The sequence below is a fragment of the Pteronotus mesoamericanus genome, unplaced genomic scaffold (genome assembly GCF_021234165.1).
Source record: "Pteronotus mesoamericanus isolate MK-2021 breed Mesoamerican mustached bat unplaced genomic scaffold, CSHL_Meso_final contig_56, whole genome shotgun sequence".
In the NCBI taxonomy this organism is placed as follows: domain Eukaryota; kingdom Metazoa; phylum Chordata; class Mammalia; order Chiroptera; family Mormoopidae; genus Pteronotus; species Pteronotus mesoamericanus.
The window spans coordinates 20,093,095-20,110,325 of record NW_026555201.1 but is presented as its reverse complement, the minus strand read 5'-3'; the positions used below and the strand labels follow the sequence as shown (position 1 = coordinate 20,110,325).

General features: G+C 32.7%; 1 protein-coding gene across 1 annotated transcript in view; it reads right to left on the bottom strand.

Moving 5' to 3' along the window:
- PTPRQ (protein tyrosine phosphatase receptor type Q) overlaps positions 1-17,231 on the bottom strand; it is a 204,787-nt gene that overhangs the window by 11,628 nt on the left and 175,928 nt on the right. Inside the window, exons 36-41 of the mRNA XM_054580156.1 lie at positions 16,183-16,209; positions 15,451-15,532; positions 12,184-12,274; positions 7,163-7,239; positions 888-1,022; positions 571-696 (exon numbers count right to left, since the gene is read on the bottom strand). Of these exons, the coding sequence (XP_054436131.1) occupies positions 571-696; positions 888-1,022; positions 7,163-7,239; positions 12,184-12,274; positions 15,451-15,532; positions 16,183-16,209 (538 nt within the window). The remainder of the gene's footprint in view (positions 1-570; positions 697-887; positions 1,023-7,162; positions 7,240-12,183; positions 12,275-15,450; positions 15,533-16,182; positions 16,210-17,231) is intronic.

The window sequence follows — 17,231 nt, the reverse complement described above, 5'->3', positions numbered from 1 at the left end:
TAGTACATTTTGAAACAATTTTGACTCCAAACTTAAATATTAACATATCCATCAATTATTCAAAACACAGGTATTGGGTGTCTGATAATGTCAGAAAGTATAAAGATCCTTATATTAGTTTCTGTGTATAGACACCTATAAAAACTGATAGAGCAGGATCCTGCACTATCACTTCTCTACTGGTTCTGGATTAAATAGAAAATCAAATAATTGGGATTAGATAAAGATGAGTGATTTGGGAAATTTTTGTTGTAAGTCAAATGTTATAGTTTGTTTATCAAGTAATATAAACCCAGTGACCTAGTTGCTTCCTTTTTTTCTTCCCTTCTTTACCTAAGAATTTAATGCTAATTGATTAATATAAACTTTAACGTGATTTGGAATTCAAACCCAGTGACACAGATATTGAAGTCAGATAACAATTCGAAAAGCCTGTTTAAGAAAACAATAGGGAAGCTTTGTTGACTATATAGATATTATTGCAAGGAATAGTTCTAGAACTTAATTTTACTTTAGATGTTTAGAGCATTCATATTTACTGTCCTGTTCCCACCCCTATCACTTTTTTACCCTTTCAATTTTCAGATCCCTGATGGTCCAATCTATTTGAACATCCTCCATTAGCTTTGTAATCACTATGTCTCCAAACACAGTAACTGGTTTGTTGTCTTCTGGCCAATACTGATGGCATCTGATCTGTATTTAGAGAAAAATTACAAGTCATAAGAACCACTGTTATATGGTATATACCAGTTTTTGCCACTGGTTAAAACTGCTTTATAGATATCCGAGTTATTGATGATTCACAGTATTTGCTGAAATTGTCACACACATATTAACACAATTGTAAAATAACATTTTGTGAAAGGATTTTTCAAAAAACTTACCCGCCCTTTTTCAAAACACTGTGTTAGCATTACTAATGTTTTTGCTCTGGTTTCCCAAACCATTCTCCAAAAGTCCCCGACTGTCCCTGGTAATGGACCTTGAGTAGCAATAAATTCATTTGGACATAAGTAACCCTAGAGGGACACAAATACAACACCGCATCAATGTTTACATCTCTACAAGTTTTAAGTTATTGAACAGTATTCAAAAATATATTAGTTGTAAAATGATCTCATATTGTTAAGTATTGTGTAGTTTGAATGCTAAATACTATTAGATATTCAGAATTTCCAATCTCTCATTTTAACCTCATAATGTGATATACTATACAACCAATATCGTCCTTAAAATTTATTCCTCACTTTCCAATAAAACATTAAGGATTACATAAAAAAACAGCAATAATGTTGACCTTATTCAAATGCTTGCTTTATGCCAGAAAATATACTAAGCAATTATAGTTAATATTTTCATTAACTTATTTCTTATAAAAAACACCTTGTGAATTTGTACTATTATTACCCTCATTTCACATATGAAGATACTGAAACTTAGAAATGTGAATGTGCTCAAGGTCTCACAGCTGGTAGGAGTCCAGAGCCAGCAGCCTCACCCACTCCACTCTTTTCATCATATATTGATATTTATGGGTTTTGCAAATATTTTCATACTCTTCCTCCAAGAAATTACTTACCTACTTAAACTGGGGCATTAGTATTTGCTTTCTGGGGCTCTGAACCAAGAATGATGGGAGGTACAGAAACAGAGAACAGACTGGTGGTCGCCAGAGGGAAGAGGGTTTAGGAGACTGAGTGAAAAAGGTGAAGGGATTAACAAGTAGAGATCTGTAGTTACAAAATAGTCATGGGGCTTGTAAAGTCCAGCATAAGGGATATAGTTAATAATACTGTTGTAACTAAGTGTGGTGCCAGGCGGCTACTGGAAATATCAAGCAGAACACTTTTAAAGATAATGCTTGTGTAACCACAATGCTGTACACCTGAAACTACAGAATACAAAATAATACTAAATGTAAACTGCATTTGAAAGAAAGAAAGAAAGAAAGAAAGAAAGAAAGAAAGAAAGAAAGAAAGAAAGAAAGAAAAGAAAGAAAGAAAAGAAATAAAGAAAGAAAGAGAAAAATACAAATGAAGGAAGGGAAAAAAAGTAATGTGGGTGGGGTAATATGAAGATTTATACCGCTAATATTAATATAAGGCCTGAGATTTGTCTCAACTCTATTGTGACAGCTCTTGTACATTTTATCAAGTTGTTCTAAACGTTAATCCATTTACCTGAAATGTAAGCATGCAAGTTGGGCTGTATCTGTGGATTTTTCTTAAAGAAAGTTACTGTATAAAAAAGAAGTAGCAAAGGAATTACATCTATTTTAAACATCAAAATTTTTAAAGGAGTAGAAAAAAAGTAAAATTTATTTTTAAATCAGAAAATCTACTTTTAAATCAGTGACCAGAGACTATAGAATCATGCCAGAATAATACACATTTTAAGTTTCAAGCAATTTATTTTAATTGAAAGAATAGTGAGGCACTTACAGTAATTTTCCCAAATTAGAGTGCTAGCCAGTGACAGTCTCTGGGATAACACTGTGAGTCTCTTAAATGCATTGTATGTTGAAGCATTTCTGTATTTCCAGTCTCAAAGTAAATGTGACCATTCAATTATTTTACATAGTAAGAGTTTGGGTTTTTTAAGGCTAAAAAAGCAATATATATTCAATATACAATGTTTGGAAAATTCAGAAGGGTATATGTAATAGAATGAGGAAGGACATTCTTACATTCTCACTATCCAGAATGAAGAACCATTAATGTGTTGGCCAATTTTTTCACAGACTTTTAAAATATGCACATTCCTGCAAATAATATTTATGAGTGCCTAATACATACGTGGCACTGCTCTGGGAGCTGGGGGTTCATCACTGACCAAAGACACTCAAATCCCTAACCTCATTTATTTTACATTCCAGTTAAGAGAAATAAGCACTAGGCCTGTTAATAAGTCTACTAAATAAGCAAAATACATAGAAATTTAAAAAGTGATATGTGCTTTTGAGAGATGGCTTTTAGAATATAGGATGTTCAGAAAAGACTCCTTGGTGACATCTGAGAGAGAATTAAAAAAGAAAGAGAGCAAGCCTTGCATTATTTGGGGGGAGAGTGTTCCACACAGAAAGAAAGTCAAGTGTAACAGTATTAAAGGGGAGATGTATCTGGATTGTTCTATAAACAGCAAGTGGCTGGAGTGGAGTACATGAAGGGGGCAGTACTAGACAATAGCAGCAGAAAGAACAGGGACATATAAGGATGCTTTAGGTCCTTTAGGTAAAGATAAGACGTTAGTGTTTATTATGAATGATACAGAAAGCCATTGACAGTTTATAAACATATAGTGTGTGGTTTAACAGTTTCACTCTGGTTTCTGTAAGAAAACTAGCCTATAAGGGGCCAGAGGTGAAGGGAGGAAGAGTAGTTAGGCTATTGCAACAATCGAACCAAGGGGGCGACTAAGCGATAGCAATGGGGATGATGGGAAGTGATAAGATCTGGTCCATCTGAAGACAGGGCAAACAGAATTTGCTGATGGATTGGCTGTTGTGTATAAGAAATGAAAAGAATCAATGACTCCAAAGGATGATGGGGAAGACTTCAAGATGAGCAAACTTGAAGGGAAAATTAGAAATTCATTATGAACATATTAAACTGGAAATCCTTATTAGATAATCAATTGGGAATGTCATGAAGGCAAATGGCTGTAAGATTTTGGAATTCAGGAAGAAGTTCAATCTAGAAACATACACTTGAAAGTGATCACCACATAGTTCTTACTTAAAATCATGAGGCTGGTTGAGATTACCAAGGAAATGAGTTTTGAAAGAAACTAAATTCAAGGAATGAGCTGTGGATAATTTTGATATTTGGTAGTTGAGGAGATCAGAGAGAACCAGTGAGACTAAGATGAAAGAATCAATAAGCTGTGGTTGAAAAATTGAGAAAATGGTGTCCAGAAGCCAATGAACAAAGTATTTCAGGGGTGAGTGTAATAATTGTAATTGATTGAGTTATAAAATGTTTCTCTTGGTCACTTGTATTTCACTTTTCCAGGGACTCAATATCCTTAGCTATTATAATGGTCTATCAAAATGGGAACAAATCTGGTATTTTTGATATTATTACAGCTCTTTTGCATCATAACCTTTCATCTTCTATCTCTAATTATGGTAGAAGTTATTCTCAAGTTAATGTAATTTCAGGCATCTGGTTGAAAGGATAGATAATTTTCAGGGCTTGGGACCTTCCTCTTATCTCATTATATAAAATTTTTATTGTTAACTCTTTTGAAAATATTGCTAAGCTCATTTGAATACTTACTGGCTGTTTACAGGGATGTAGTATCTCTTCCTCCCTACCACTCTCACACAGTCCATTCTCCATAAAAATTTTCCAAGCTCTCTGTGAATCCTACCTCCAGGAGCACAATTCTCAAGAAGAGCCAAGGGCAGAAGGATGTGCATATTCATGATCTATTAATCTAGTTATAGGTTCTGGCCTGTAGTTTCCCAGTCTTAAAGTATATCCCTCAGACCACTTGCTCGTCCTCTCCTTTTTCTTTCCCAGGCTTCATTTTTTTTTGCTTTTCCATCTGAATACTGGTTATTTTGCTCTCTTCTCTGCCTCCCTTTATAGCTCTCCTCCCCTTCCTCTAGCTTCTGAAGAAATAGGAATCCAGGAACCATTTGTAGATGGACTCTTGTCTTTTGCTCCTGGGACAATTGTTCATGAACTTTCAGACAGAGGTGCCACTGGGGAGTGAGGAGTAACTGAGGTATCGGACATCCTTTCTGATGTGAAGACTTCCCGAATTTGGAGATGGAGAAGTGAGGACCACTGTCATGTCTAGGCTTTGTCTATTCCCCTCTGATCCTGGCATCTCAAGCAAAGGAAATCTACTTGAAATGTAAGGACAATACAATACAGGGCAGGGCAAAAGCAGGTTTACAATGGTGAGTATGCAAAACATGGAGCTCATTCTTGTATTATTATTTATTTATTATTGTATTATTTGCCACATGAAGAGCTGTAAACCTACTTTTGCTCTACCCTGTATACTGACCACTCCAGTGCCAGACCGGCCTTAATGTGATTTCCACTGGGGCCTGCTTGAAATGCAGCTCCATAATGATTATGCACATCACTGTGGTTGGGTCATAGCGACCTTGTTGGAAGCTTTATATTACATCATTTGATTACATCATTTGAATATATATATTCAGACTTCTTAGTTCATTGCTTATCTTGTATTATCGTCTTCTCATAGTTGTCTCTTGACAATCTATACTATTTAGAGATCACAATGGGGATTCAGGAATATTCCTTTGCTTATTCATCCATGTGGTTCTGATAAACTCACTAAAACTGGGTTCCTGCCTAATCATATGCATACCTTGTACTGTCACCCCACATGTGGTTGAACATTAGAAGATATGAGCTATTAATTTGTATCTACCAATTAGTAAATTAAGAAATGGTACAAATCAGTAGGTTACTTATAGAACCATTTGCTTTTGTCCTGTACTATAAGATATATGATCATTAGAGCATTGATCAAATTTAACTATCTAAAAGAAACCAACAGAGACAAGAGGGAAGGAGGGAGCGGGGGTGGGGGAAAAGGAAGGGAAGGGGAAAGTCAAGGAACATATAGCAAGGACTCATGGACAAAACCAAAGGGGAAGAATTGAGGGAGGGAGGGGACAAGGGAAAGTAGTGGGGGGTAGGCAGAGACAAATGTATTTGAAAAAATAAATTAATTAAAAAATACATATAGGTATCATTGTGTAAATCAAAGCAAAACTTCAGCATGCTATAGAATTTAGGCTACAATGAAAATTAGTAAGGAGAGGATTTCATAAAAATCTTCAGAGAAGAATTACATTTTCAAGGAAATCAGTCATTTGATCAATGAATAAAGTATGTGGTTATAATAGTAAATTTGTGTTTTTTTTAAGCTCTAGCATAAGGATAGGATGAAATTCAATGGATGCCTTAACTTCTCCACCCCCCTCCTCACTTCACTTCCCTTATTAAAAAAATCTTACTCTCCCATTCATTCTTTTCAAAATAAGACCCAACATATGATTATAATTTTGGAAGTATTGTTAATCAATATAGAATTTAGAATGAATTGCCTCCTCCAACAGAGTTTTGGAGATAATGGGACACAGGACACTTCTGTTTGATATTGGGGAAAGGACAGAACATCACATAAGCAGAGTTCCAATGGTACCAAAGTGAATGGCAGGCCTGGGTGAGAAGGCCTATGAATAAGAAAAGAATATAAGACCTATGGGAGTGTGGACAGAATAGGAGACCCTCAAATATTTGAATTGGAGACTAGCTCATTAAAGAAAAAGTTGTATATTAGAGTCATTGAAAATAGAATCATCTGCCTCAGAAGGAAGTGGATGAATCAGTGCCAAGAGAGGCTAACATCTAATTATCAGAAAATTTTAAGAAAGAATCCCAAGGCGAATAATTAAATGAACCACAAGGACAATTCCTACTCTGAGATTTCATGGTTATGTCAGCTTAAGTGGAGGTCTTTGGAGCATATAAGTTTTCTATGTTCCCATGATACTGATGAGCATTGACAGAACAAAAGAGCTATGGAGAATGAGAGGGAGAGAGAGTCCCTAAAACAATTTGGTTTCAGTTGATATCAATACAATTCAGCAAGCATTCATTATCTGTGATGTGCAAGACAGTGTATGAGGCATGTCACAATTCCCTCATATTGGTTCATTTAGGATATATGTTTATTAAATAGCTTCAACAGAGTTCACATTCTACAAGTAGCTGAGGATAGAAAAAAGAACATGGCATCATAGATCCCTTGAAGGACAGAAAATGTAGAAGGGGAAAAAAGGCATAATAGATTTTTGTATTATATGGACACGACTGTCCATTCAACTAACTTTTCTTTGAAAGAGAGACTGGCAGGCTTCATTGTATACAGATCATACACTGAAAAGGAGACATATGAAATAGTAAAAAGACAAGTGGATGTGTCACTTGAAGTTGTATATCTGCTACTTTTTAGTGAAATGATTGTTGGTAAGTTGAAGTGTCTATTAGGAACTGGCACATCAAGGTCCATAGATGTTGTAATGAATTTGTTGTTTTAAATAGAGGAGTAATATAATTTAAGTATTTATGTTTTATAAAAATATAAAATATTTAAAAGTAGAACTTACAGAAACATAGCTGGCATTAATATAATCTGATCCTGGAATACTAGCATCAGCTATCAACTTCACTCTGTTATTATTGTCTAGGAAAAAACATACAAAATTGAATGCTATTCAATTTTAATACCAGTACTTTTTTACTATAAATGTAATACAAAGAAGTTCATGATATAACATTCAACATTACAGATGGGTATACAACTAAAGTAGAAGTTCCCTCTTATTCCATATTTCCACTACCTAGCAATAGTGACTGTTAATATGTCCCTGCATATGTTTCTAGAATTTTCTGTACATACTTATGAAAAATCACAAATGGGATGCTATACATTCTGTTCTGCAAATTGCTTTCTTCATATACCTCTCTCATTCCATATCAACATAAACAAAGATACCTGTAGTATTTTTCTGTTTGAATATATCATGTGCAAAGATTTAATCTCATTTTTAATAAAAAGCTGAACAAATCTCACTTTTTTGCATGTATGTTAAAAGGTATTTGTACATTACCAGCAATAAAATTCCCAAATCACATTGTGCATTTCAAATTTTGAAAGATATTCCCAAATTGTTCTTTAATTATATCAACTCATACTCTGAACAAAATGTTTGAACAATTCTGTTTTCTTTACTTTCACTACCACAAGATATTATCAAACTATTTAATTTATGATCTTTTGATAGATAAAAATGAATAATTCATAGTATTTATTTTGATCTCCTTAAGTATAGTAAAATTGAGCTTCTTTGCTTGTTTATTAGCCATTACAAATACATTTCTACTAAATGCTTTTTCATATTATACAATTTTCCTATTAAAAATATTTTATATTAAAAACAAAAGTTATATGTGGCCTATTGCAGTACATGTTAAACCTTTCTCCCTCATTTGTTGTTTATCTTTGAGTCTATCAATCTAACTATAATATATTACCATACATAAAATTGACTTTTTAGGTAATTAAATTTCTTTTCATTATAGATTCAGTAGTTTCTTGTGTCATTCATGAACAGGTGTTTGTCAACAATATTCTTATTTTTACAAATTCATTCATAGTTTCTTCTGCAACTTTAAGGTGTTTTTCTGCTTTTATTTTAAGTATTTTAATCTTTAATCCATTGGGATTTATTTATTTACTTTACAGAATGAGATAAAATCTATCCTTTCTTGTTTGTTTGCTTCTTGCCATTGAAGCAACAAATAGTCCCAATTTTTTACATTCCACACTTCTCCTTATTTATTATTCAAAATGTCACTTTTATCATATACTAGATTTCTCTATATATTTAGGCCTATTTCTGGATTATTTATTCTGTTCTATTAATTTATCTGTCTATTCTTTATTTAATACCAATTTTTTTTATTATTATTAGATTCTTTTATGATCTGGAAAAAGTAGATAACCTTCTATCCATTACTTTCCTTCAAAATATGAAATTTTTTTTTCTTGAAGATTTTTATTTACTAAGTTGGTACTATAATTGCAATGTCCAGTGCTAATTTTAACTAGACATGGAAATGATAAAAATAAAATATCTATTACTACTTAATTATTGCGAAGGATTATGTTTTTTAACCTCAGTGGGAAGTTATTCAATAGTAGAGGAAAGATGGCTAACCTGGCTTGGGTGTGAGTTCCAGAGAATCTATCCACCATAAATATGGCCTCAGGTGACTTGCTTAACTTCTCTGCTCCTTTGTTACCTCAGCTATAATATGTAGCTATAATATTTATTTTGTAGAATCCTCTTGAGGAAAACGTATATGAGTGCTTATAGGAAGCACTTAATTTTCTCATTCTTAAAATGAGCATATCCTCTTATATGTTAAAATGACTTAGCTGTATTATTAGTAATTAATGACTTGCGCCATGGGCTTAAAGTTACAGATAGGGAATGTTTTAGCAAATTCATGTCAATTATTATGCTCCAAAGATTTTAAAGTTGGTGTGATCTATATATTTTAATGATATTGTGGCTGGTTCTGTAACTAAGGAAGGTAAGTCATTAGGTTTCTATTCACATGATATGCCTCTGGGTCAACAAGTTTTTTATACATAGTGTTGGAATACTTCTGAAGGTCATTGTGTCCAGTCAAACAGAGACTTGCAAGTCTCTTCAGCAAGTATTTGTTGCTAATCCTAGTATCTTTAAACTGTGTAAGCCAATACCTTCTAAAATGCACTGTGACACTTGAAATACTACTTCCTTCATTACTCAGGGAAAACAATGCACTTCACTTAGGTAGCTCAAGTTAAAATTCAGACTCTGAAAAATGAATACATTCCCTACAGAAGAAAAAACATTTCTTTGGCTTTATGGCTTCTCTGAGAGCACAATGGGGAAATATATTTAGTCTAAACATCTCATTTGTTTATTGTGTGTGTGTGTGTGTGTGTGTGTGTGTGTGTGGGGGGTGGGTGGGGAGTACTGGCCTACAGAGGTGTCTGTGAGTTTGCCACTTGCCTTTTAACCCAGGCTAAGAGCTTGTTATCCCCAGACTATAGACCATAACAGTCTATTGCTAAATCTTATTCACTCAGAAAGTTGAACAATTTTTAAAAGTAAGCAATCTATTGATTACCCACATCATTTTCTTGTATTTTTCTTGTTCCACTACTGGGCAAAGTGGCTTATGTGATTATTTCATCTGATCCTCACAATAATTTTTAGAGACAGAGACCATGAGTAGTATGTCCAGTCACTAAGATAGTGGGTAAAAATGATCACAACCCAGAATGTATGATTAGAACATATATGTTGTTAGCTCTTTTTACTATAAAGTGGGAAGTATGTATTAGTTGAATTAATAAATTATTCTAATAATATTCTTGAAAAATATAAGATTTTATCTAACAAAAATATTTCTTATAAGACCTCCAACCATGTAAGAAGACAGTTATGAAGAAGGTTTCCCTTAAAAATCTGTTACAGGCTATTGGATGTAGATATATTATTTGAATAATTACCATAGGTTTTGAGTACTGAAATTAAGAAAGCAGAAAACAACTGGACATTACCCATTTTACCCTAGCAGAGGGAAAAAAATGCATGAAGTGCTCATTCTAAAATTCCAGAACATCCTTGATTTACAACATAAGTTCACCATTAACAATTATTTTTTAATATAGTCTTATCAACCATTTTTATTTTTTATGCTATAAGTTACAAGCTAATATTGTCTGGCATTTTTCATAGCCATGATGTGAATCCAGATAATGATGCAGTGAAATCTTAATAATAGAATATTGAATTATCACATTTAAAAATATCTCTCTTGGAGGAGGGAGGGGTATAACAGGGGAAAGAAGGGGAAGGGTCATCAAGGAACAAGTATAAAGGACCCACGGACAAAGCCAAAGTGAGGAAGGATCGAGGGCAGGAGGTGGGGGTGGGTGGGGCAGGGGGAAGAGGTGGCAGGAAAATGGAGACAGCTATAACTGAACAACAATTTAAAAATATACCAACAATAACTCTCCAATAACTCAAAATTTTACACATTTAAATTAGATACTCTGATACTTGGCAACTAGTTAAACATATTTGATTTACTTATTTTATATATACTGATACATAATAAATTAATTCAGCATACTCTATAATTGTAAACAAATGTTACATATTATATAACACCGCCCTTCAATCAGACTACAGTTTATTTTCACAGAATATCACTGAGGAGCATGATGCAGACAGCCTGGAAGAAATTTAAGTAAAGACGAATATAAAAATATGAGAATTTTCCTATCTCTTAAATTAATGATGCATCCAACCCAGGTTAACTCTTCGAAAGGGAAAACAAAAGGGTCTGTTCAGAAAGATTATGCAATAGAAATTTGGAGATGTAAAGCATTTCTTATTTTCTATAATAACATCTTATTTGTCAACTGCTTTAAAAGACATTTACTTGTGATTTGTTTTGTTCCAGAAAGGATTTTAGGATTAAAGCTCTTTGTATTTTCATCCTATTCTAATTCTTGGGAATTAGCAGATTCCATTAGGTTACTACCTCCTATATCATGTTTCCTTAAAATTTTTATTTCATGTCTCAGTTATCCTCTAGTTCTAGAATATCAGAATTTGGACCATTTCTTCCTATCCATATACTTTGTGATTTTACATTCTGTGATTTTATTCTTCTCTAAGTCCATGTCTTTTTAAGACAGTAAAGTTCAATTTTTAAGTGTGGAATTTTCCCCAATACAGCTTTAAAAAAAGGCATAACACAAAGTGAAAATTATAACGTTAACTCTAAAATTAAGAATATTTTAAAACTTTAGATTTTTAAAAAATATTGACAATATTTAAAAACATCACAAATGTCACTTTTTATTTTGTAGTATAAGAGGTATTAAGTTATAATATAGATAGCAGAAATATGTTCAACAATATAACATCAAACATATAGCTATGATTAAGAGTTATGTTTTTTTCTTTAATTTTTAAGACAATAATATGGCTCTTTTTCTCATTGAAAAACAAAGCCATTTTTAGTATGGTAAGGCACAACCCAGCTTTATTTGTGAAACTAATCCTGGTAAATATATATATATATATATATATATATATATATATATATATATATATATATGATTCTCAGTGAATATTTTACAAGGCATTTTTTTATATTCTATAAAAAGACACTGCAATGCTCTTAAGGGAAACTAATGCACAAAGTTACATGTGAACTGTTTCTTTTCATTTGAAAACTAGGTCTGTGGGAAGATGTAAGAGTGTTTTGTTACTTGGGTTAAATTACAAAGCTAAGAAACTATTAGATCTACAGTTTCTAGCACCTGCATTAAGTGAACTTTGTGTGAACAAGCTGAAAACCATGTACATTACCTTCAATAAAGTTAACAAAGCAAAAGAGCTACAATTTGAAAGTCGCTACTAAGAAAATGCATTATTATAATTTAATTAATATGCAAAAAAATACATTCAAGAAATAAAAAAATGTTAAGCTGCATTTTATGGTTATGTTAAAGCATTTCAGTGCTAAAACCAGACACAGTAAATGCACATACATGGCTTTATGTTTGGAAAGCGGTTTTTTGCTCTGTTCCAGGGCAGGTCAGCATCAGTTGAAGAAAGATCTTGAAGAAATTTTGGTAATTCCTGTGAAATGAAATAATTACAAAGTTTATGTTGATTTCAGGGGTAAACAGGAAATTCCATTTAGTAAAACACCATTCTATTTTCTAGACCCTTTTATTTTTGAATTGATAACACCTCTTGTAACTGCAAAAACAAGGTCAAATTAACCTTAATGATCTTATGTAAACTTCCACTGAGAATGTACTAAAATCGGTCAGTTTGGATATTGCTCTATGGTATAATTTCTTTGTCCTTTGGGAAGCTCTGTGATGTGGTGACCATGTTAGTAATTCTTTCCTATATTGTCTTAATGGTTTTATCAGGTACACACATAAAATTATTTAATATTTTAATGTCTACTTAGGAGGGGAAAGGAGTGCGGTGATTTATTTTTTGTTTTTTCTCCTCAGGCAGTGTGATTTCATGCCTATTAATTAGGACAACACTGGTCATTTTGAGAAGATGGCAAAGGTCAATTCCTATGCTCAGAAGGCCTTGTTAAATCGATAGTAGAATGCAAAGATGCAATTTAGAATTATCAGACACCGAAGAAGGGTCAAAGTGATCTATTATTGACATTCTGGTGAAAGTCATATCATTAAGAAAGTTGGTGCTAAAAAAGAGCAAGTTGGTGAAAAAATGTATTCATTATTTTGTTGAACTGAGATTTACATTTACGAAATTTATAGTTTTCCATTTTAGAGATGTCTCAACTTGCCAAAGACCTTAAACACTATTAAAACACTTGTTTGTACAATTCACTTAACCTTATTATAAATAATTCATTTTAACTGGACAATTCTCCCTTCCACCGTATTTTTCCTCAGAAAGAAAACCTGGGGAGTCTTTTGCAAGCGGATATGTGTTAGAAGAGAGGGCAGTGTAAACATCTGAGTTCTGGTGTGTTGGCACCAGAGGCTTAGAAAAATAAAGATTATCTAAGTGAGGAATCCTAGAACAGCTTCCATTTGTCAAGGTTTTGGGAACGTATTTGTAAGACGAACTATGTGGAGGAGAAGAGAAGAAAGGTGAATTGGAAATTACCTGAAAAGGATACTCCTGTAATTATTTCACATAGAAATACCCATTTATAGATTTAAATGTCTCTGGCCTTGATAATCAATACCCAATTACCACAATGATTGTTTGGACAGTAATGTTACACTTGGTGGCCTATTCTTATCACAGTAGAAAGGGCCTCGACCATCCTCCCAACTATTAGTTCTTATTCCTACTGGTTTCCTCTTTTCAGTGAGACCACAGATGAGCTAAACTGTTTTGCAGTCTTACACTTTTGCATTCATTCCCTCTCTCTGGAATATTTCTTCCTTTATCTACTCATTGGATTTCTGCTCTTCTTAAAGTTCATCTCAAAGGTCACCTTTTTGTGAAGTCTTTTTCTGACTTCTATCCAAACAAAATTGATCCTCATTTCGTTATGAATATCTCTGTCATGATACGGTGCCTTTTGTAATTTTTTATACGTGTCTGCATTTCTTATCATAATATGAGCTTCTTTCTGGTAGAAATAATTGTCATAATAGCTAAAAATCATACCAGTCACAATTCTCAGTATTACACTCATTCAATCATTTTAGCATCCAGAACTCAATGAAGTAGATGCTATCATTTTAGAGATGAGGCAATTGAGGCACAGAGAGTTTAAGTGATTTGCCCAAGGTCATTTAGACATTTAATGTTGAATTGATATATGTCAATGTGCCAAATACAATACCTAACACATAGTAGGAGATTTTAAATATTTAAAGTATAATAAGTGAATATAACCTGAATTATGTTTTTCAAATATATGCATCAAATACACATTTGTTTATTAAAACATAATTTTACTTAAAAAATACAGCATTAGCATAAACACATTAAAAATAACAACTACCTTACATATATAGGTACATTTATATAATAGTTACACAAAATCTATATATTCATATAAAACACCCTAAGTTCTTAAAACCATGATCTCCAAAAAAGCTAAACTAAAAAATTTCCCAATATATGTGAAAATGTTATTATTAATAAAACTTTTCATCTACTTAGTCATGCAAAATGTAATTATATTCGCTTCTATTCTAGTGAAATTACACTTTTCCTCCTGAAAAATTGAGAGTTTTTGCTGTGTAAATTTTAAAAAGAGTTTTATGGTACCACTGATTTTGTTAAGTCAAGACCAATATTACTTAAGAAGCATAACCAAAAAGCTGTAGGAAATACCATTAATCTTCTCACATTTTTTGTTATTATTCCCGCAGAGACTGAAGTATTATACTCCTGAATTATTCAAGCCAATTGTTCAATTCTTTGTTTCATAAGTTCATACACTGTGAATTTCATGAAAAAATAGAAATAAAGTTCTGGCGACATTTAGAAATCTATTTTCTAATTGGTTCTAAATTGGTTCTATTTTCATAATACAAACTAGCCATTCAAATTAGAAAAGATGGCTACAAGTTTTAAAATAACTTGCAAATCTGATATCTACCTTATATTTTAAAATAATTTCAATTTCATAAACATAAAATAGTAAAAGCAACAAATTATCCTTAACTTTTAAATAGTTTTTAGATGACAAGTTCTTTACTTACTCTCTATAACATGAAACAGCATTATTTTTATATTAACTTAAAAATAGGCCTTGTAAAAACATGGGCATTATCTATTTTTTTATTTTTGGACAGTTCTGGAAATAACATAATTTGTATAGCTTCTGGAAACATGAACTTCTGCTCTCAGGCTCACCTATACCACAAACACAAACTAAGCAGACAAATATAAATTGGAATCATTTAGTCTCTATATCTAAAATAATTATTTGAATATGAAGTATAATTATGGTATAACCCGAGCCTTGTACACAAACAAAAACTAGTGAAAACAGCACTATAGCTTAGCATCTATCTCTGGATGAGAGGCCAGAGGAGAAAGAAGGCCAGGATGCTGTTCCCCGGGAGGTCTGTAGAAGTGCACCTTTTCATGACACAATAGGTGAATAATTCTGTTCAGGTTGTACCAGAGGCTGCCCAGTGTAACATTACTATCCAAACAATCGACCTGGTAATTGGGTATTGATTATCAAGGCCAGAGTCCTTCATGGTCTTGCTTGCTTAAAATGGACATGAAATGTGACACATGAAACGACTGGAGGTCTGGCAATGTTGTGACAACTGGTGGTAACATACCGAAAATTCTTCTTGAAACTTTAGGTTGTTGTTTGTGCAAAGCTCTTCAACATGCTGCAGGAAGGATTTCTTGCTTATTGGCCTCCAAGCAAGGAAAGGTATGAAACGGAGTCACGTTAGATTGGGTTCTTTCACTTTAGCATGGACAATGGTTAACAAGTTTAAAGAACAATGGACATTTCAAAACCCATAAACCACCCTGCCCCATAAAGTCATTCTGTCACACTTTCAAAATTTTCTTCTTTAAGTGCACTTTCTTTGTATTCATGATTCAAAATTCCTCCTATTTTTAAGTGGCTTTAAGTGAATGATTTAACATTTTAATGAAGAAAGTTTTCAAGTAAATGTAAGGGCATAAAGTTATCATTGAATCCTAAAGCACATAATACCTCTTTGTCATACAGAAAACATTTTATACATTACAAGGTTTTAGAAGATATAAAATATTGCAGTGACCTCATTCTCATAATGACATGGTTTTTAAACCCCAAGGAGTTTAAATATCCCCGTATTACTTCCCAAGCTAAAATACAGACATGCAGACTTCACCCCAAGAGAGAGAGAAAGCATTTCTCCAGTTACCATGCAATTAGTCATGCTTTTATGATTTATATCCAGCTTGGAGGTTTTTCTAACAAACATACAAAAAAAGGAACCACACAGTAAGATTCATCAAATCAGCGAGTCTAAAGTTGATATTCAAAGAGAAGAAAAGATATTCGACAAACTTACTTGATGGATTTTCTATAACTAAGTAACCTGCAACAGAGATTGTATTAAATACATTATGAGGTAAGGGTATGGCTCTTTCTAAAAGAGTTCTAGATTAAAATAAGAAAAATATAAGCCAGCAATGTATAATGTGCAATGCCTTTAACTCACATGTGATCATTATTTAAAATCCTATTTCATTTTAAAATATTATATATTATTTGGACCCAAATATAGACAAATAATAATTTGTCTTCTCTCTCAAGCTAAGAAGGTACTCTCCTATATTTTTAGGCAGTGGGGGCACTAGATTAAAAATGGGTCACTTTTTAATATATTGTATAGTATTTAGTCTTCTAAGAAAGTTAATGGGGATTTGAAAAAATGTCTTTGTGAACAGAGAGTGCTGAGCTAGGAAGAATGGATCATTGAAAAATGACATTATATTTTCTAAGTTTTGTTTTGTGAGTGAGTTTTGATAAATATATATTAAAACAAAATCACAATCATTTCCATTATTTTAGTTATATATTTTGTTACAGTTCATTGGTCATTTATACTCTGAAAAATACTGAAGTTATTTCTCACAACTAAACAGACAACACAACACACAAATTCAAAGATGGGCACATCATTAGTAACACGTTTGTCATGCACAACAAATTAGCACTGCACAAGCACAAAAGGCACAAAGTATAATTAAATAAAATATGTGACTTATTAAAGAGTTATTAAATTTTATTATTGGAGATACTGTATTCCTTCAGTGAAGAATATTTATAAGAGGATATGGTTTGTATTAAAGAATGAATGAAAAAAATAATTAGGTTGACAAATGTGGCATAATGAATATTTGATAATGGTCACAAAGGGATTGCATTCAATGAATAAACCATGAGTCAAAAAGAAGAATATTTTATTCCAGTATAGGGACTGGTGAAAAATATGGAGTGGTGGAGCAAGTGTTATCAAGGAGAATGGTAGACTCTGGTTGATGCTGCAGATGTCCTCAAGCAGAAAGAGCTATGTTCCAGCTTCTCAGACTATAACCTGATGGACCATCTCATTAT